General features: G+C 47.6%; 1 protein-coding gene across 2 annotated transcripts in view; it reads left to right on the top strand.

The window, feature by feature from the left end:
- The window catches only part of DAPK1 (death associated protein kinase 1), a 177,418-nt gene that overhangs the window by 84,430 nt on the left and 70,633 nt on the right, over window positions 1-22,355 (top strand). For both annotated transcript variants that reach the window (XM_085845357.1, XM_085845358.1), the window contains exons 4-6: window positions 331-460; window positions 10,085-10,133; window positions 10,232-10,258. In XM_085845357.1, the coding sequence (XP_085701483.1) occupies window positions 331-460; window positions 10,085-10,133; window positions 10,232-10,258 (206 nt within the window). The remainder of the gene's footprint in view (window positions 1-330; window positions 461-10,084; window positions 10,134-10,231; window positions 10,259-22,355) is intronic.

Genomic DNA, 22,355 nt, shown 5'->3' with positions numbered 1-22,355 from the left:
AAAAAACAAAATTTGATTTCTTCAAAATGCCACCAGGATTAGAACAGCACCAGTCAATGCCGGGTACCCCTGCTAGTATGATATAAGATTGTGTTTGCTTTTGTCAATGATATTAGAGAGAAAATGTGTTGTCCATTGTTGGGTTGCTACAGCTTTAGCTTGTGTTTTTGATTTTTAAAAACTATATATTTATTTTCTGAATGTCAGCTTTCTTCAGGAGAAACTATAGTTTGCTTTGTCAGAATATCGTAAATCCAGTCAACTTGTCAGTGATGTTTCCAAATACAAACGACTCGGATGTATTTTTGCTTCCACTGTTGACCCCTTCAGCCTGAGAACGTCATGCTACTTGACAGACACGTCCCAAACCCCTATATTAAGCTTATCGACTTTGGGCTGGCACATATCATCAAAGAGGGTGTCGAGTTTCGCCACATTCTTGGCACACCTGAATTTATTGGTGAGTCTTCTTTTTACTCATTTTTATATATACATACATTATATATATATATATATATATATATATATATATATATACATACATACATACATACATACATACATACATACATACATACATACAACCGGGCGTAGTGGCGTGCACCTGTAATCCGGCGACTCGGAGGCTTGGGTTGGAGGATCGCTTGAGGATGGGAGCTCTGCGCTGAGCCGCGCTATGAGAGGGTGTAGGGCAGCCCGGAATCGTGGCAAAACCCAATCCTTATCCCTGTGTCGTAAGAGGCGACCAGGGTTGCGTCAGGAAGGGCATCCGGCGTAAAATCTGTTCCAAATCAGTATGCGGATCATAACGGATGATCCGCTGTGGCGACCTAACGGGAGCAGCCGAAAGAAAGAAGAACAACAACATACATATACTGAAACGCAAAAGAAACTTACCACCTTTTAAACCTTTAAATATCAACAATAACACTGCGTGTAGTAAATGTGTGAACTTATTTGTGGACAATAGTGTCCTCACTGTCAGACAAAAAAGGTCACGGATGGTCACTTGAACCTTCAGTTGTCACTTCATAGCACAGCTGTTGAACAGCCGTTTTGACTGTCAGTGATTAGCCATTGGGTACGGGATGATTTTAATGAGCTGCACGTGATGTCTTGATATTGGCTTTTAAAAGGCCAGTGCAAAATGGGCATTTCAATCAACATGCCACGAGAACCTTTCAGCATGACAACGCTCGTCCCCATGCTGCTCGCTTTACCACTGCATTTCTCCAAGGCGAGAACATCAACACCATGCAGTGGCCTGCGCTCTCCCCTGACCTGAATCCCATAGAGCACCTGTGGGATGAGCTTGGGAGATGCGTAGTTGGCAGGGCCAGGACACGGGCAGAGCTGCTTCACACATTGAGGACTGAGTGGGACAGAATCCAGCAGCAAACCATCCAAAGACTGGTAGGCAGTATGCGCCAAACGACGCACTGCCTGTATCCAAAACAATGGTGGCCACACACGCTATTGAAAAGGGGACTGACATTGCACCCTGTGCTATTCTGTACTGTAGAACAAACTTATGAGATGGTGTATCTTGGTCATAAACTTGACATGTCATCAATAAAATGCCAATGTTTCAACTAGCAATTGTTGGTTTATTTTATTTTCAACTGTTACAATTTTTTACATTTCAAACAAGTGGTAAGTTTCTTTTGCGTTTTCAGCATACATACATACATACATACATACATACATACATACATACATACATACATACATACATACATACATACACTCATTCACTCCCTCTTCTTTCCTTATCCATTTCCTCTTCTTTTTATTGTAAATGTACTATTTGGAAAATAATTTGGCATGATGTCAACGCACAGTCTTGAAAAAGGCCCTTGTTAGAGATCCACTGAAAATAATTATAATAATAATAATTATATGCTTTCATTAGTTACAATTGCTCATTTTTAAGGCCTGTAATCTAATTACAGTGACTCAGATTTCTAATTATGGTTTATTTTTGTGAATGTTGTTTTCTGAGTGTGGGAAGGGGTTGGATAAGAATCTGAAGTCAACATGGTGGAAATGGTTAAAATGATCGGAAGGATAGGTAAATGCCAATTAGTTATCCTGTGAGTTAGCCCATGTTTCCTGTTCATGTTGGAGCTGATTACACACCACAACTGCTTTTCTTGATGGCCACGCACTGGTTTCCATAGCGAGGCCAACCATCGCCCAGCCAGCCTCGTAAGAAAGGTGTCGTGGTTTAACAAACATTGACCACATAGTGATTTTATCTTGAAATCAAGAGCTTTATTCTGTAGGTTGAAAGAAAGACTGCTATTTCAGTGTTGATATGCAATTTCCAAGTGTCTCTGATTGAATCTATACGAGTGTGTGTGTGCGTGTGTGTGTGTGTGCGTGTGTGCGTGTGTGCGTGTGTGCGTGTGTGCGTGTGTGCGTGTGTGCGTGTGTGTGCGCGCGTGACTCCTTCAAAACCATGAAACCGAGGGGCCACACCCAGTCTTTGCCTGCATACTAAGGGATCTCCAAGGTAGTGCATAAATGTAAATTTTGTGTTTGGATTAATTTAAATGACAATTTCCTTGTTCTGAGGTTTTGATCTCTAACCGAACTGAACACACTGCTCAGGTCGCATTTTTGTGTACAAAGTCGAGGCTTACAGAGGAGCAAGGTCATTTGAGATTAAGGCAGCAATATACTGATAATAGTGCAGGATGGGGAGGGGGCTACAGTTGGACGGACACAAGCAAGGGAATGAACAAACAGAGATAGAGGAGAGGAGGAAACAGTAACTTACAAGGAGGGTTAATGGTGGTACAGATGCTTGATGACCAGATGGTCATGATCTACTTGCTTGGAGCTCTGGAGGGAATCGTGTGATTGGGCTGTCTCAGAAAGGCAGTTGCACAAATGGGAGAAAAGAGGATCCTAAGAGTGGAGGTGGGTGGAAAGCCTGGATTTTAGGAGTTTAACAAGTGAAAAAAACATGCATCCTTGAGGAGATGGGGAGGTTCTGAGGGCTGAGAGAGCAGAAGGAGCTATATTGGAGGAGAGGCATAAAAAAAACAGAGGGGCCACTGACTTTGGCCCCCATTTGATTTAGTCCAAAATGCGTCTTGTGGATTTGGTCTCGATTTTCATGTGTCGCAACCATATTTCGGATATGTATGGACTGATTTTATTCATACTTAATAAAATGACAAAAAAGACAACAAGTGATGGTATACATATGCACATCATTTTGGTTCGTGATGCGATCAAAGATGGCCGACTGGCGGCCATTTAAGTTGTAAAGAAACCCGATGTTGACCACATCCTCAACCATTTCTCGGACATGCATTTACCGATCTTGTTCGAACTTGGCACACAGATAATGAATGATGGCTTATATAAGTACATCATTCTTTTTTGACATCAGATCCAAGATGGCCGACTGGCGGCCATTTTATGACTTAAATGTGTCCCCAACCATTTATCAGACATGCATGGCTCGATTTTGTTCAAACTTGGCACAAGCACATTACATGACAGGCATTCACATCCACCTCACTTTATTTTGCGATCTGATCAAAGATGGCTGACTGGTAGACAGGCGGCTATTTTAGTTGTACATATGGGCTACGCCCTTTAACTCCGTACAACAAAATTACTAAAACAATGGGGGCCTTGACATTTTACGTCTTTTTTTTTTTTAAACTTGTTTTTTAAGGGTTAGTAAATAAGTTATATGGTTACACACAGTTAGTAAAATGCATACACAGGGTTAGTCAAACAGTTTGTAATATCGATATATACATTAAGTAAAACTTGTAGTAATATATGAGGAGTAAATGAAAAAGTAAAGGGGGCTTTTAAAATATATTTTAAAAAGAAAATTCCCTTTACTTTTGATTTCCCCACGTAGATAGTCGATACACATGTGGTAAGTAAAACTTTCGTAATATAGATATACAATGTTAGTAATCCAGATACACATGGTTAGTAATATATGATGTACATGCACATGATTAATAAAATGGTTACTAGCATAGATACACTTCTGACCCAGGAAGGGTGGGCTTTGGCCAGGTAAACGGGATGTTCATTCCTTTTCTTTTCACTTCCTTCTTTCTTTTGCCCATTTATTTGTTTATTTGTTTATTTTCTTCTCCTTTCTAAGTATATTAGCATATAAGACCTGTCGCTTCACTGACTTCTTAAAATCAAGACAGCATGTTGTACTTCACAAGCATATTGCATGCCTATCTGTGAATCTCTGAGGATGTAAAATGAAGTAAAACATTTTAGAGAAAAAACAAGTATCTTTAATTACATGTTGTTGTGGTTGTTGTTGTTTTTGTGCTTTCCTTGCATGTAGTTTTATAGATTTACCCTCTGTACACAAAGTGAAAAGTGGAGTTAAGCAATTGATTCATGTCCATCCATTCGTCTCTCCGTCTTTCCACAAGCGTCAGTTTATGATCGAGGAACAACTTCATTTCAATTGAATGTTATAGTTTGAAGATGAATCGGAGAAGACAAGTTTGCCTTTAACGGAACTTTGTCTCTGAATTCCTCACGATCACACATGCGGAGGAGAAGACTGAGGAATAACGTTTTTTTCCTCTGTCTGCCTGTCTGGAAATCAAACAAAATTGAAAATCATTTCAAACAGGAAACATACTGTTTTAAGGATGTCATAAAGGACACAAACGGGCACGAAGAACTAATGTAACATGTTAGATAGGGTGATGTATGAGACATACACAGTTTTTTGTAAATATACTTTTTTACCAGAGGCGGTGAAATTCTGGAATCCATTTTATTTATTTGACTTTTACACTCTTTGTTTTATTGAAGTTGAATTATTTACGGTACTTGTGAACACCGTAGGACACAAATACGCCTTCTTAGCACTTTCAAAAACCCTCCAGTTTTGCAGTACTTGGATAACAATATGTTAAACAAGGTAGTGATATATAGGGTGATGTATAAGACTGCCTCAGTTAAGCACCTTCAAACTTCTGGAAATTTTTTTAACGATCTTTAAAATAATGAATTTTTTTTGATTGAAGTGGGAAAGTACATTACTTAAAGCAATGCATGCAGGTATCATATTCTATGATCTCTCCAGTATTCTATTGCTTTTTGAGAAGTATGCTACCATATATAACTAGTTTTATTTGCTTTATTCTAAAGGCTCCCTGCTGTCATCTATATTAATAAATGTTGTGTGTGTGTGTGTGTGTGTGTGTGTGTGTGTGTGTGTGTGTGTGTGTGTGTGTGTGTGTCCACCATAACTCCAAAACCATGAAACATAGCAGCCTGACACTTTGCATGCATATTAAGAAAACTTCAAGGAAGTGCAAGAGTGAAAATTGAGTGTTTGGGATGTAAACATTAAACACCCATTTTGAAGATAATTAACTGGCTTATTTAATTATATCACCTTCATCAGGAGTGATCCTCGGCCCACCTGGCTGTCTGCGGTCTTAATGCGTTTCCTGGGTAACCTTACCAAACTGGGGATCTGAAGCCGCCATGTTTTTTGCACAGCCTGCTCAACACATGACTTGACTTGGAACAGGCGCAACGCGATTTCCTTAACAATAATGTTTTTTTCACTTTCCTCACTCATATTATCGAATGCCTGTTCATCTGCATAGCTACGAATCGCTGGGTATATTTGCAATGCTTATAAACACTTGTGGCAATGCCAGATGTTTGTGGCTTTATTTAATTTGTGCATACCGAAATAATCGAAGAGAAAAACTTAAACTAAGCAGAATTACAAATATGTAAGGCTCCCAGATTTGAAAGTATCAACAGTTCCTGACTCCCCAAAAAGGTAGGTTGATTTGCATCCAATTCGGGCATTGCTTGGGCGTTTCCAGGTGCATAGTTGTATCGATGGCAATTGGTAATTGCTTGCCAAGCCAAGCGTTCCATTGGAGTGCTTGCTTGAGATGCTTGAAAGCCACTTACCAAAAACTCTACAGTTCGTATCAGTTGAAATCGGCGGTACAGTTCCTGTCTGTCCAATCGGGATGTGTACAGTCGACACGTAACTATAAGGTTGAGGTACGTATACACACTATACAGCACACAACAACATGGTACATATGGGTAGCTTTTGGATCTACTGCACTGACTCTTGGCGGATGTGTGGACATGCCATGCCACTACTGTTCACGGGTTGCCGTAGTGGAAAAGTTTCATCCCATATCTTATGGAAGGTTCTATCAGGTTTTCTTTTGTCTTTCTCGCGCCTGTTTATAAAGCATTTTGGTTATCGGATTTGCTTTCTACAAGAGGTTATCTGAGAGAATCTCTGAAACGAAACTATATTTGTGAGTTACAAAGCAAAATATGTTTGATAACAGGATTTTTGAGCCGTTTGCCATATTAACGTATTTTCCTGAAATTACTGAGCCAATTTTTTTCCCACCCACCACACGTAGCTGTTTATAAAGATTAATATTTGTGAACATCTCCCTGATAGGATCTATATCAAATGCTAACATCGTTTTTTCGGTGAAAGCTACTCAAAGTTTCTGGGTTTTTTACAAGTACATACTGTAGTCGGTAATCACACCGACTCCAACCTGCCGATTCCCGAAAAATTACAAAGCTAACATATTCTCTCTGAAAACTCTCTGGACTTTGTTTATCTCCGGACATGTCCGAGCAGTGTTTGTTTTCTCTCCAGAGGAATTCCACTTCGTGGGGTGCCACCCAAAACTGATCGATCTGATGTCTGAGACTCCTACTCTGGTACTGAGAGTGCTGCTGGAAGTGTGGTGGTACCATCTCTGACTTATTTCCAGTTGTTACTGGAGTTTGTCAGGGGTGTGCACTGGCCCCCACACTTTTCGAAGCACTTGTATGGACTGGATTTTAGGGAGGATGTCGGAGAGATCAAGCTGCGGTGCATCGTTTGGGAATGTCAGAGAGATCTCGGACCTTGATTTTGCAGATGATGCAGTCATCTCTGCGAGAGACTTTAGATATCCTTTGGGGGGCGCTCGAGGAGTGCTGAATGAGGAGTCGGAGCCGCTGGGATTCACTGGGATTTCTTGGGTCAAAACTAAGATCCAGGCTTTGCGGTGACATCTTCTGGATGCTGCTGTCCTGTCCTGTGTCTGTTTGTGGTGAGGAATCAGTTGAGGTCGTGGAGAGATTCACTTACCTTGGCAGTGATATTCGTGTCTCTGCTGGCTGTGAGTTAGAGGTCAATACACGTCTGGGTCGGGCCTAGAGGGAGTCATGGATTCACTGGATCATGGAGTGTGGTACTGGTGTTAGTACACTGTGCAGGAAAGACGAAAGTCCGAGAGTCTTCTGGTCCTTGGTACTTCCAGTCTTGCTCTATGGATGCGAGACTTGGACTCTGACCAAGGATCTGAGACCCAAAGAGACTTAATTCCTTTGGTACCAGGTCTCTTCGGAGAATCCTTGGCTATCGCTTCAGTCGGATTTTGTGTCCAACGAGCGGTTGCTGAGAAGAGACTCGGATGAGATTTGTTACCTGCATAGTCCGTGAGCGTCAGTTGCGGCTGTATGGACATGTGGCTCGATTTTCCCTGACGCTGAGTCCTGCTCACCAGATTCTCTCCCAGCGAGGGAGTCTCATGAGTGGAGAGGAGGCCAAGTGGTGCCGACCACGTGCCCTCGTGGTTGCAGCAGGAGTTGACCATCGTCTCAAGGAGATGGGGGATGGGCCTGGCATCTGCCTGAGGGGATGGCCAGACGGAGGCCCTGGAGTACTGGCGGAAAGTGGACGCTTGGCGATGTGCCCTGTTCTGGCACATGCTCCCATACCCTGACCTGGTACTTAAAATGGAGATGGAGGTACTTGCATAGTATGAGCTGTCGAAAATGGAATTCCAGACATTATTTTGTTTTCCATCTTCACTGTTATTCTATGCCCAGAATAATTTTGTTTATGAGACAGTATGAATACGCAATTAACGCTCCACCACACGTCTCGCACTTTCCCTTCCTCTCCACCTCACACTGTCTTCCTCCTCCCCCCTCCCTTCCTCACTTCCTCCCTCCCTCTGCACTCCCCTCCCTCCTCTCTCTTTCCCCCTCTATCTCCTCTCTCTTTCCCCCTCTATCTCCTCTCTCTTTCCCCCCTCTATCTCCTCTCTCTTCCCCCCCTCTATCTCTTCTCTCTTTCCCCCCTCTATCTTCTCTCTATTTCCCCCTCTATCTCCCTTCTCTTTCCCCCCTATATCTCCTTTCTCTTTCGCCCCCTCTATCTCCTTTCTCTTTCCCCTTCTGTCTCCCTCTCTTTTTCCCCCTCTATCTCCTCTCTTTTCCCCCCCCTTCTATCTCCTCTCTTTCCCCCTTCTATCTCCTCTCTTTCCCCCTTCCAAGCCTCATCTCCACTTTCCCCCTTCTATCTCTTCTCTTTCCCCCTCTATCTCCTCTCTTTTTCCCCCCCTCTATCTCCTCTCTCTTTCCCCCTCTATCTCCTCTCTCTTTTCCCCATCTATCTCCCTCTCTCTTTCCCCTTCTATCTCTACTCTCTCTTTCCCCCCTCTATATCTCCTCTCTCTTTCCCCCCTCTATCTCCTCAGTCTCCCCCCACCCCCTCTCAGTGTTCCATCAGCGAAGTGACAGATGGGTATTTGCTAGTAGAATAATAAAAATGGTACTGTTGGAACCACTGTACTAAGCTCTATTCATGTTAAAAGGCATATTTGTAATTAAACAAACACACCCTTTTACAACTTTGAAATTTTTGTTCCCCCAATTAAGTTAATATATTGCTATACCCTTCCAATAGTACCATTTTTATGACTCTATGACAGTAGGAATGAAGTGACACAATGTGTACAAAATTATCACAAAAAGAAGACAAAAAGAAAAATATATAACAAATATCAATAAATGTACACCAGCAACTGGGAGAAAACGATAAAAGAGCAGAGATATATCAAATAACATTGGACAGATTGGAGGCATAAACAAAGAAGGCTCATTGGAATGGCTAGAGAAGATGTCCAACTCATCTGTGATGGAGAATGAATCATAATAAAATGCCAAAGACACTGCACAGAATGACTTTAAGAAGAATGTTGCGAGTGATTCAAAATCAGAAATGTTATTAGGCTCTGCAAGGTGGAAACAGAAGGTTAAACGCGTCACCTCCTATCAGGATGTAAAAAAACTCATGTCAAGAGACAGCTGGACATGCAAAGGGACATAACAACTTATGTAGAGGAAATAATCCACTGGCACATCTGCAGAAATTTCAATATCCCAGTTCTAGTAAACTCATGGAAACATAAACTAAAGCGATCATTGAAAACTACAACCGAATGCTCTGCACATACGACCTGATGAGACCATCGAGCGTGAACAGAGAAAATAAGGCATTGTTAATGGTGTGGTTTCAGCATGCAGTGATTTTTTGGTCTAAGTAACACAGAAATCAAGAACCAATGACCAAATACTGAAGACCTCAGAGAATGTTAAGACCTCCAGAGAATGAAGTGCAGTGATCCCTGGAAGCTGGAAAGAGCGCCAAAATTGTACCACAGTGATAATTGGAGCAACGGGAATGATAAAGAAAGAACCTCGCTGAGAGATCCTACAAACCATCCCTGGGAACATTACCCCACAAACAAACTACAGTTGGTGAGCTGTGCAGGGGCTCAGTGACAATCCTGAAAAATAGCCCTTTGAACAAAACTGAGAACAACATAGGCCATCCAATCACGATCACTTCACCGGAACAAAGGTGGATAGTTCGAGTCATGGGAGGACTCTGTTCCACCTTCTGAAACCCCGTGAATTATGGAGATAAAGAATACACACACACACACACACACACACACACACACACACACACACACACACACACACACACACACACACACACACACACACACACACACACACACACACACACACACACACACACACCTTTTAGTAATATAACATGATGCTTGAAAAGGTTGCATTTGGAAATATTACTTTGCGTTAAAGTGGTTTTTATTTTAATAGCTACTGCATCACTTTGTATCGATGCAATGATCCAAGATTCCCATGTTTGGTGACATGAATGATATTGCTACTTCAGCTTTTTCCTCAAATATTCTCTTTTTAGCTCCAGAGGTGGTGAATTACGAGCCTTTGGGACTTCCAGCCGATATGTGGTAAGAATCACTTTGAGTTTGCATTGACGGATACGGTATGTGCACATTTTGTCCTTTCTTTGAAAATTGTTTTTAATATCCATTTCTCTTTTCAGCAGGAGCATTGGTGTTATTACATATGTCTTGTAAGTTATTTTTGTTTATTTGTTTTAGAATTATATTTTGCAGCTCATTTATATGATTTGTGAATTCATGAATTGTCCATTTTATGTGTTTTAACAAGCTTTTGGAAAACTCCCATTTTAAAGAAAACCAAATATTTCATATTGAAATGCAGAATTAAAAAGCTGTTTACACTATATGTTCTGCTTATTTATTCACATTTTGTTTCCAAATTTTTAAGTGGGTTGTCAAAAACTTTCCTTTTTGTTGCTCTGTGTTTAAAATAGTTTTTCACTGGGTGGTTTGTAAGCCTGGTTGGTGTTTGCTTCACTGTTAAGGTGGCTGGTTTGAGATCTTAGGGTCTTGAGTTTACAGTCCCTGTTGTTCCGTTGAAATAACAGAATTGGGTTGACTCAGCCTTTCACCCACTTTTGAGGTCGGCAAAATGAGTACCGGTTTACTGGTAACTGGCACTGCATCAGGGTACAGCTGCGCTTCCACGAAATGATGCAACTCGCAGCCACAGAGCCACATATGGAAAGCAATAACAACAACCAGGTGGTTGTAAATTGAATTTGTTGTACGAAAAGGCACAGACGTTGGCTGAGAAGTGTATGGCTTGCATAACTTAAATATTTGTGTGTCTGATTGGTCAAGATTAGTTAACTTAAGAGTAAGCAACACAAATTTACCAAAGAGAGATGATGTTAAAAAAATGTATTAGAGTTCCAATGGAAAGCAGTTTCTGATTGGGTGCATTGCAGGGAGATGGCTTGGTGGATATATAGTATATCTATACTTTAAGAAGGCGTTTGATAAGGTATCTCATAGGAGGTTGTTAGCCAAGATGAGGGGCTTGTGGAGTCGTGGGGTTGCTGGTCATGTCGCTAAGTGGATTGCCAAACTGGCTTACCCGTGATAGGGAAGCAAGAGAGTAGCTATGAAGTAGGAGGATGTCTCGCTGGAAGGATGTAAGTAGTGGGGTACCTCAGGGATCAGTACTCGGACCATTACAATTCATCATTTACATCAACGATTTGGATAGTGGGGTGAAAGAGTCTGCTTTCTAGAATTTCCTGATGTTACAAAGCTTGGAGAATCAGGTAGCTAACAGAGAGGGTAGTGATTGGATTCAGCAAAGTCTAGATACTTTCCCTTAGATTGGGGGGAAAAAAGATTGGCCGATTGTATTTAACATAAAGAAATGTAAAGTGCTGGGGATGCAGGGAAGAATAATGAAAATAGGAGATTACATGAAGCGAGAGGCAATGCGTGGAACGCGTGTCACACAAGAGAAGGATACTGGGGGTGGTAATTGATTCTCACGGGAGGTGAGCAGACAGCACGAGGTGTCGAGGCAGCTATAGGCTAAAGCAAATCGTGTTTTAGGTTGTATCTGTCGGGAGGAGGATAAATTATAAATCCAAAAGAGGTAGTTTGTAACACTATATTGGAACTTAGTGAGGACTCATCTGGAATATTGTGTTCGGTTTTGGTCATTTACATCCGAGGAAGGATAATGCTGCCATAGAGAAGGCACAGTGTGGAGCTACTAGATTTATTCCGGGCCGAGCGAGATTAGAGCTGTGAGTTGCGGCTGAAGGGAGACAGGCGACTTTATACATTGGGAGGAGGAGATGATTACGAGGGGATTTGATTGATATGTTGAAGATAACAAAGGGTGTGTACATGATAGGTTCAGTGGAGTGGACACGGTCACGGAGGTCTTTGACGACCAACACGATCTGGCGTATGCCAGTCATTCAAGGGCCAAAGGCTTGAGGGTAAAGTAAGATGACAGTTCAGACAGTTTTAAGGTGGGGTCTTTCAGTTAGGAGGAGTGTGATGAAAAGAATGGGTTGGTTCCCTGTAAAGGTAATGACAGTGAATGCTGTTGATAGCTTTAAATTGGGATTAGATATGTTACCTCTGCATTGGAGAATGGAGGGGAGAAGGGTATATTGGTGGAGACTTGGTGGTAGCTTGTGCGTGGATGGGTGATGGATACTGGAGGTGAGGGCAGCATAGGCCTAATGGGCCAAATGGCCTCCTCCTGCGTTAAAGTTCCTTGTGTGTGACTTGATGGTGCAGGAGTATCCCAGTTCTGTGGAAACTGTTTGAGTGGGCGTAAAAGCCATAGCACTCTGTAGGTGGTGGATTGCTGCCCGAAAGGAGCTAATTGCCGATGAGTGAGAGGTACTGGGACAGACATGTGATGTTGCAGTCCAGTCGATGGGTGCGACGCTAGCTGCTAAAGGCAGTTTGCTGATGGCTAGGGGATGGGTTGCCACAGACATGCTGCAACTGATAGTGTGTTTACGAGGACGGTGTGCGGGGTGAGTTTGTGTGCCAAAAGATTTTTGTGACTCGTGTGGTGTCGGAGTTATCAAACGTGTAGTGGCCTCGATGTTTGCACAAAATACCGAGTTATGTATCCCCCCCCCCCCCCTATTGCTACAAAGCGAAATAATAACGTATTGGAATGATAATTGCATTTTCTGTTGAACCCTCTCGGAAGTTACCTTGCCTTTTGAAGTTTGAGAGGCGAACCGATGTGCAGAAAATAATAAAATTAAAATCCCTGTCCAGGCCCAAAGGCATTTTTCACCTGTCTTCGACCATAGTTTTTCACTTTAATCTTATCTTGCTTTAAAATTGAATAGGCTGTTTTGTTTGAGAGGCTCACAATGCTGAATGTTTACCTTCCTGTTTTCCCTGTGTCTCACCCTTTCCTTCTCCCCTTCATTTCACATGGCCTACACATCCTCTTTTTTATTTCTTTTTTTTTTGCAATCAGATTATCTGGGGCACTCTCCTTTCCTAGGTGATGACAAAGCAAGAGACACTTACCAACATCTCGGCCGTTGATTATGCATTCGATGAGGGAAGTATTTTTGACCAGACGAGTGATCTGGCCCAAGGATTTCATACAGAAGTTACTCGTAGAAAGATCCACGGTTAGTCTTGTGATGCTTCGGCCCACCTGGATGAATTCCAGTGCTGCACATGTTGTGCTGTCCAAATGTTTCCTCCCTACCTTGTACAGAAAGGTGTCCTTGTGAATTGTTTATTGAAGGGAAACGAGCAAAAGTGCCCGTCCTTAAACGACACCTTCTTGCTGACATACAATTAAAAGACAACATGTACATCACAAACATTCCACCCTATTCCACTCCCATAATCTGCCTCGAGGAGCCTTCCATCTCCCTTCAAAATCAGCTTTCGCACATCACCATTTGCTACACATCCCACGCTTAAGTGTCCATCGACCCCCATATCGTACCCCCTCTCTCTTGTTTTTCCCTGCACCCACCTCCTCTTTTGCTTCTCCCACCATGTGTGCTGGCCCCTCTCTTCCTCCCCATTCGTCCCTGCGTCTTTTCCTCCCCATTCGTCCCCTGGCCCCTCTCTTCCTCCCCATTCTGATCCTGGCATTCTCTTGCCTCCGCATACGTCCCAGCTCCTCTCTCTCCCACTCCCCATGCGTCCCTGCCCCTCTCTTCCTCCACATGCAATCCCTCCCCTCTCTTCCTTCCCATGCATCCTGGCCCCTCTCACTCCTCCCCCATTCGTCCTGTAAGCCCCTCTCTTCCTCCCGATGCGTCGCATGCACCTCTCCTTCCTCCGCATGTGTCCTGGCCCCTCTCTTCCCTCCCCGTGCGTCGTGGCCCCTCTCTTTGCACTCCCCGTGCGTCCAGTGGCCCTCTGCGCTTCACTCCCCCGTGCGTCGTGGCCCCTCTCTTCCTCCCAGTGCGTCGTGGCCCACTCTTCCTCCGCATGCGTCCCGGCCCCCTCTCTTCCTCCCCATGCGTCGCGGCCCCTCTCTTCCTCCTCATGCGTCCCAGCCCCTCTCTTCTTTCCCCGTTGTGTCCCAGCCCCTCTCTTCTCCCCCCTGCGTCCTGGCCCCTCTCTTTCTCCCACTGCGTCCCGGCCCCTCTCTCTTTACTCCCCCTGTGTCCCGGCCCCTCTCTTCTCCCCCCTGCGTCAGGCCTCTCTTCTCCCCTCGGCCCGGCCTCTCTTCTCCCCCTGCGTCCCACGGCCCCTCTCTTCTCCCCCTGGGCGTCCCGGCCCCTCTCTTATCCCCCCTGCGTCCCGGCCCCTCTGACTTCTCCCCCTGCTTCCTGGCCCCTCTTCTTCTCCTGCGTCCCAGCCCCTCTCTTCTCCCCCTGCGTCCCGGCCCCTCTCTTCCTCCCCCTGCGTCCCGGCCCCTCTCTTATCCCCCCTGCGTCCCAGCCCCCTCTGTTCTCCCCCTGCTTCACTGGCCCCTCTTCTTCTCCCACTGCCGTCCCAGCCCCCTCTTCTCCTCCTGTGTCCCGGCCCCTCTCCTATTACTCCTCCTGTGTACCCGGCCCCTCTCTTACTCCTCCTGTGTCCCGGCCCCTCTCTTCCTCCCTGTGCGTCGTGGCCCCTTTCTTCCTCCACATGCGTCGTGGCCCCCTTTCTTCCTCCGCATGCGTCGTGGCCCCTTTCTTCCTCCGCATGCGTCGTGGCCCCTTTCTTCCTCCGCATCGTGCGTGTGGCCCCCTTTCTTCGCGCATCGGTAAGCGCTAACACCTCCGCATGCGTCGTGGCCCCTTTCACTTCCTCCCGCATGCGTCGTGGCCCCTTTCTTCCTCCACCGCATGCGTCGTGGCCCCTTTCTGTTCCTCGCGCATGCGTCGTGGCCCCCTTTCTTCCTCCCGCATGCGTCGTGCGCCCCTTTCTTCCTCCGCATGCGTCGTGGCCCCTTTCTTCCTCCGCATGATACGTCGTGGCCCCTCAGCATCGTATTCTTGCCTAACTATCCGCATGCGTCGTGGCCCCTTTCTTCCCTCCGCATGCGTCGTGGCCCCTTTCTTCACTCTTGGTGGCATTTTCTTCCACGTGGTAGTGCCCCCTTTCTTCCTCCGCATGCGTACGTGGCCCCTTTCTTCCTCCGCATGCGTCGTGGCCCCTTTCTTCACTCCGCATGCGTCGTGGCCCCTTTCTTCCTCCGCGTAATTATTGTACTATTTTACTCCATAATGCGTCGTGGCCCCCTTTCTTCCTGCCGCATGCGTCGTGGCCCCTTTCTTCCTCCGTCATGCCGTCGTGGCCCCTTTCTTCCTCCGCATGCGTCGTGGCCCATATGGCTTTCTTCCTCCGCATGCGTCGTGGCCCCTCTTTCTTCCTCCGCATGCGTCGTGGCCCTCTCTTCCTCCCCATGCGTCGCGGCCCCTCTCTTCCTCCTCATGCGTCCCAGCCCCTCTCTTCTTCCCCGTGTGTCCCAGCCCCTCTCTCTTCTCCCCTCTGCGTCCTGGGCCACCTCTCCTTCTCCCACTGCGTCCCGGCCCCCTCTCTTACTCCCCCTGTGTCCCGGCCCCTCTCTTCTCCCCCTGCGTCCCGGCCCCTCTCTTCTCCCCCCTGCGTCCCGGCCCCCTCTCTCTTATCCCCCCTGCGTCCCGGCCCCTCTGTTCTCCCCCTGCTTCCTGGCCCCTCTTCTTCTCCTGCGTCCCAGCCCCTCTCTTCTCCCCCCTGCGTCCCGGCCCTCTCTCTTCTCCCCTGCGTCCCGGCCCCTCTCTTATCCCCCCTGCGTCCCAGCCCCTCTGTTCTCCCCCTGCTTCCACTGGCCCCTCTTCTTCTCCCACTGCGTCCCAGCCCCTCTTCTCCTCCTGTGTTCCCGGCCCCTCCTCTTCTCCTCCTGTGTCCCGGCCCCTCTCTTCACTCCCTGTGCGTCGTGTGCCTATTTCCTCCACATGCGTCGTGGCTGCCTCTTCCTTCCTCCGCGCCGTCGTGGCCCCTTTTCTTCCTCCACATGCGTACGTGGCCCCTTTCTTCCTCCGCATGCGTACGTGGCCCCCTTTCTTCCTCCGCATGCGTGTCGTGGCCCCTTTCTTCCTCCGCATGCGTACGTGGCCCCTTTCTTCCTCCGCATCGTGTGGCCTTTTCTTCCTCCATAAGTAAGTAGCCCCCTTTCTTCCTCCCGCATGCGTCGTAGCCCCTTTCTTCCTCCGCATGCGTCGTGGCCTTTCTTCCTCCACATGCGTCGTGGCCTTTGTTCCTCCTGCTGCGTCGCTGGCCCCTTTCTTCCTCCGCATGCGTCGTGGCCCCTTTCTTCCCTCCGCATGCGTACGTGGCCCACTTTTCTTCCTCCCCGCATCGCGTCGTGGCCCCCTTTCTTCCTCCGCATGCGTGACGTGGCCCCTTTCTTCCTCCGCATGCGTCCAGCTGGCCCCCTTTCTTCCTCCACATGCGTACGTTGGCCCCTTTGTTCCTCCGCATGCGTCGTATTGCCCCTGGCTTCCTCCGCATGCGTCGTGGCCTTTCTTCCTCCCCGCATGCGTGTGTTGCCTATTCCTCCCCGCATGCGTGTGGCCTTTTCTTCCTCCGCATCGTACGTGGCCCCTTTCTTCCTCCGCATGCGTCGTGGCCCCTTTCTTCCTCCGCATGCGTCGCTGGCCCCCTTTCTTCCTCCGCATGCGTCGTGGCCCCTTTCTTCCTCCGCATGCGTGCGTGGCCCCCTTTCTTCCTCCGCATGCGTACGTGGCCCCTTTCTTCCTCCGCATGCGTACGTGGCCCCTTTCTTCCTCCGCATGCGTACGTGGCCCCCCTTTCTTCCTCCCGCATGCGTCGTGGCCCCTTTCTTCCTCCGCATGCGTCGTTAGCCCCTTTCTTCCTCCCCGCATGCGTCGTGGCCCCTTTCTTCCTCCCGCATGCGTACGTGGCTGCCCCCTTTCTTCCTCCGCATGCGTCGTGGCCCCTTTCTTCCTCCGCATGCGTCGTGGCCCCTTTCTTCCTCCGCATGCGTCGTGGCCCCTTTCTTCCTCCGCATGCGTCGTGGCCCCTTTCTTCCTCCGCATGCGTACGTGGCCCCTTTCTTCCTCCGCATGCGTCGTGTGCCTTTCTTCCTCCGCATGCGTCGTGGCCCCTTTCTTCCTCACGCATGCGTCAGTGAAGCCCCTTTCTTCCTCCGCATGCGTGCGTGACAGCCCCTTTCTTCCTCACGCATGCGTCGCTGGCCCCACCTTTCTTCCTCCGCATGCGTCGTGGCCCCACTTTCTTCCTCCGCATGCGTCGTGGCCCCTCTCTTCCTCCGCATGCGTCCCGGCCCCTCTCTTCTCCTCCTGTGTCCCGGCCCCTCTCTTCTCCTCCTGTATGTCCCGGCCCCCTCTCTTCCTCCACGTAAATGCGTCGTGGCCCCTCTCGTCCCTCACGCATCCGTCGTGGCCTTCCCTTTCTTCCTCCGCAATGCGTCGTGGCCCCTTTCTTCCTCCGCATGCGTCGTGGCCCCCTTTGCTTCCTCCGCATGCCGTCGTGGCCCCTTTCTGTCCTCCCGCATGCGTCGTGGCCCCCTTTCTTCCTCCGCATGCGTGAGTCGGCTCCTTTCTTCATGCGTCGTGGCTTCTTCTTCCTCCGCATGCGTCGTGGCGCCCTTTCTTCCTCCGCATGCGTCGTGGCTTCCCCTTTCTTCCTCCCGCATGCGTCGTGGCCCCTTTCTTCCTCCGCATGCGTCCGTGGCCCCTTTCTTCCTCACACTGCATGCGTACGTGTTGCCCCCTTTCTTCCTCCCGCATGCGTCGTGTGCCCCCTGTTCTTCCTCCGCATGGTCGTCGTGGCGGCCCCTTTCTTCCTCCGCATGTCGTACAGTGGCCCCTTTCTTCCTCCGCATGCGTGCGTGGCCCCTTTCTTCCTCCCCGCATGCGGCTCGTGGCCCCTTTATTCCTCCCGCACATGCGTCGTGGCCCCTTTCTTCCTCCACGCATGCGTCGTGGCCCCTTTCTTCCCTCCCGCATGCGTCGTCTATTTTCTTCCTCGCATACGTCGTGGCCCCTTTGTTCCTCCGCATGCGTCGTGGCCCCTTTGTTCCTCCGCATGCGTGCGTGGCCCCCCTTTCTTCCTCCGCATGCGTCGTGGCCCCTTTCTTCCTCCGCATGCGTACGTGTGCCCCTTTCTTCCCTCCCGCATGCGCTCGTGGCCCACACCTTTCTTCCTCCGCATGCGTCGTGGCCCCCTTTCTTCCTCCCGCATGCGTCGTGGCCCCCTTTCTTCACTCCCGCATGCGTCGTGGCCCCCTTTCTTCCTCCGCATGCGTGCGTGGCCCCTTTCTTCCTCCCGCATGCGTCGTGGCCCCTTTCTTCCTCCCGCATGCGTACGTGGCCCCTTTCTTCCTCCGCATGCGTCGTGGCCCCTTTCTTCACTCCGCATGCCCGTACGTGGCCCCTTTCTTCCTCCGCGTAAATGGCAGCCGTCGTGGCCCCTTCTCTTCCTCCGCATGCGTCGTGGCCCCCTTTCTTCCTCCGCGTAAATGCGGCTCGTGGCCCCTTTCTTCCTCACGCAAATGCGTACGTGGCCCCTTTCTTCCTCCGCATGCGTACGTGGCTTGCCTTTCTTCCCTCGCATGCGTCGTGGCCCCCTTTCTTCCTCCGCATGCGTCGTGGCACACTTCTTCCTCCATCGTCGTAAACCTTTCTTCCTCCGCATGCGTCGTGGCCCCTTTCTTTTCCTCCGCATGCGTCGTGGCCCCTTTTCTTCCTCCGCACTGCGTTGTGGCCCCTTTCTTTTCAGCACTGCCATCCCGGCCCCTCTCTTCCTCCAACTGCATCCCAGACCCAGTTCTTGAAGCATATATAAGCAAATAACCAAACACTAATTTAGCTTTTATATTTTAGATTTTTCTCATCCCTTTATTTGGGTGGTGTATAAAACCCACAGACTGCTTGCAGCTGAATCACTCCCCAAAATAATAAAAGCTGGAGTGAAGTGTCGATGGCGTGCCATTGCAAATCCCCACGCTTCCCACCAAAAGCAAAGTTGAAAGATGGCAAGAAGGGTTCCACCAAGAATGACCTAATATCCAAATTTTGGTGAAAATTTTTTTTTTTTCTCTGTTTTTGACCCAGCAGCTGAGCCTTAAATCCCAGGTAGGTGGGGCATGAACCTATGGGTTCAAATCCCCAAAATGGTTCCCACATTTCATGCCATCCCCCAATGCTGATTGCACATCCCAAAGTTTTTATGTTAAGATGTGCTGCCGTAACTGCATTTTTCGGTTTTCATCTACTTCAAAATTGATGTTGTTCTTTCACCTTTCTGCCTGATCATAACTACCTAGGTTTGGTGAATTTCTGCACAACCGTTTAGGACCAGTTAGGCGTGACGGACAGACAGAGCCGATTGCGATATGCCCCCATTTTTTTTTCTAAAAGAGTGGGGATAATAACCCCAGGGTACATACAAAGAAGCACAAATATGCATACCTGCTTATGTGCATCCTATAATACATCTTGCAGTTAAATACCTGGGATAATTCCAATTGCTCTGGGCCACGAGCTTACACCCGAGGCCCGAGGGCCTGCGGCCTACTGCGGTTTCACTTATGAAACGTTATTTTTCGGTCACAATGCTAAATGGAGGTTTTTCTTCAATTAATCACCTTGCACTGTAGCCTTTGGACAAAGATTTTTTAATTTATAATTAAAAGCTACTGTTATTAACAACCCTGACATGGTTTGTTCAACTTTGTGATAAATCTTCGGTCATATCTTAACACACACTGTTAAACAAATTTGGGTTTTTATATCAGCTCGAGGTATGCAAGTCGCAAATCTATGTGATAAAACTATCTCTCTCATCCAGCATGGAGTCAAAACGGTGCCTGTTAATTATTCCAAGCCAAAAACCTTGTATGTAAAAAGCTTATTTAAGCCTTGCTGATGATGCCACGAAGGTTGCTGTTGATTTTGGAGCATCCCCCAATGGGGATTGAGTTTTGAAGCAAACCGAGAACAGCATCGGACCTGCAGAACATGATCATTTCCAGATGCGGCACTACTTGACTCGATCACATAGCATGGTATAATTCTTTTCTTTTTTTTCTGATCTTTCATCTTTTATACTGAAAATGTTTCCATCTTTGGTCTCCTGAAAAATACTGTCCCACGCAGGCTGGTCCCCATTCGATTACCAGTGGCTCATGAGGCAATATATCCATGCCGCGAGGTACTACTCTTGTGAATGGCCGGCTTGATGCCGAATATTTGGAGGTGATAAATTTGGAATACCCACAGCCCTGAGTGGATGGGACATGTCACTCATGTCGCGTTGCCTCATATTGCCGCACTTGTCCAAACGAGGGATATTCTTAATTTACCTCTAATTAATGCAACAAAATAACCCAGAGGATTATGCAACGTACGGAAATGAGAAACACGTGGGTAGGCGTGGGATAAAGCAGGCACATACAACTTATCGTATATTAATTTATTCGGGTGGACAGGATTGAAAATCATCCCAAGTTTTGGATATGTGAGAAAGATTAAAGCGCAGACTGGGAATCGAACCCAGGACATCGGGCTTAACCGTACCAAATGGCCAGTTGGCATGACATCGCCAGGTGTCCTGGGTTCGATTCCCTGGCCTGAAGGCGCTTAATTTTCTCATGTATCCGGTTCCGATTCCGGTTTTTGAGCGGCAAGAGGTCTCCTTCGGGGCTCCCTGCTGACATTCTCAAAGTTAAGTTCCGGTTGTTATTTGTCCCGTTTTAACTCTTGTTTTCAATTTTCTCTACCTACCTACCGTGTTGTGTGTGTATTCCTGAGATTCGGTTTTTGTTTTCAAAAAATCGTGCTATTTTGTGAGTATTTATGTCGACGTTCTCACCTGGTGTTTGAGGCCTAGTCCTAGGCTTGGGGGCTACTGAGTTCCACTTGGTGTTTGATCGTTTTTTTTTTTTTGTTTGTTTGTTTTTTCTCCCCCATTACCTTCCAATTTCTATCCTCCCCATTACCTTCAATTTTCATCCCTCCCCACTTTCCAAACATCCCCCATTCTCCCAACTAATCTCTTTCTTATCTCAAAAAAAAAAAAAAAAAAAAAAAAACCCAACAACAACAACAACAACCTTCTACCGATTCACTAACTTCTTCTTCCTCTTAACTTCACTCCTCGTCTTCCTCGATTTCTTTTTTTGTTGTTTTACACACTTCCATGACCTAATCTGTTGAACTCTCTCATACATTAATATTCCAACAACAAAAACGATCTTCCATAATGTACTTCATCTTCCTCTCTCACACATGTGGTACTCTTTACTGTTTCACAATGCACTACTCTTCTGCTATTTTAACAGGCTGCTCTCATTTTCAAAGCCTCTCCTTCATTCCTTGCCTAAAAAATCCAACTATTACAGCGCTTCTTCTCTCCATGCTCTGGAGTCGCCTTCATTGCATCCATCAGGAATTGTGTTAAATCGCATCTCTGACCTAAAACTTTCGCTTGGTTGCCTTGGATGCCCTGGCTTTCCATCCAACCATTTCTTTTTTCCAACTTCATTGCCAGCTCACCCCCTCACCCCTCACTCTCTCCTCCTCCAAGCAACCATCCCACTCTTCTCCCTCCAAGCCTCCCTCTCCACTCTTTCAAAAAATTCCCCCCTCACCTTTCTCCCTGCCTACATCCCCCTCACTCTTCCCTTCCTCCTAAGTTGCCCCCTCCCTGTCCACCAACCTACCTCCCTCCACTCACCCTCTCACCTCCATCTCTTCACTCTACCTTCTCAAATCCTCAACTGCCATCTTCCTTGTCTCTTGTCCCCCCTCTCTCACAGCACCACAGAGCCTTTTCTCCTCCTCATTCCAATGACCCCTCCCCTACCGCTCTTTCTGCAATACCCCACACTCCCTTCAGCAACCCTCCTTACCTCCCCCCTCGTCCCTCGTCCGACCCTCCCCCGCCCCCTCCACCTCCTGCACCAAAAGCCTCCTCCCCTACCTCTTCATTAAAAGTGTGGACCTCAAATATCCGGGAGCCTTCGCTCAAGTAACATGATCTTTCTACATGCAAAGTTGCCACTGACAAACCAGACATTATCTGCCTAACAGAAACTTTCCTCTCCCAAGACGTGTCTGACTCCAAAGTATCTCTCCCTGGTTACTCCCCTCTTACGGTATGACAGACCCTGGGCCTCGTCCTGGTGGAGGTGTTGCTCTCTTCATCAAAGACTCTATTCCTCACTCTCCCTGCACTGCTCTCACTCCCCCACACCCCCAGGAATACCTCTGGCTTCGGCTTCCCCTCCCACTCCCACCTCATGTTTATATGTGTACTGTACCGTCCACCGAACAGTGATGACTCCATCTACACCTCACTCTCCGAAAACATGGA

The sequence above is a fragment of the Eptatretus burgeri genome, chromosome 11 (assembly GCF_056783735.1).
Source record: "Eptatretus burgeri isolate ZD-2024b chromosome 11, Ebu_testis_v1, whole genome shotgun sequence".
NCBI classification, from domain to species: domain Eukaryota; kingdom Metazoa; phylum Chordata; class Myxini; order Myxiniformes; family Myxinidae; genus Eptatretus; species Eptatretus burgeri.
This window is presented reverse-complemented; position numbering and strand designations above follow the sequence as displayed.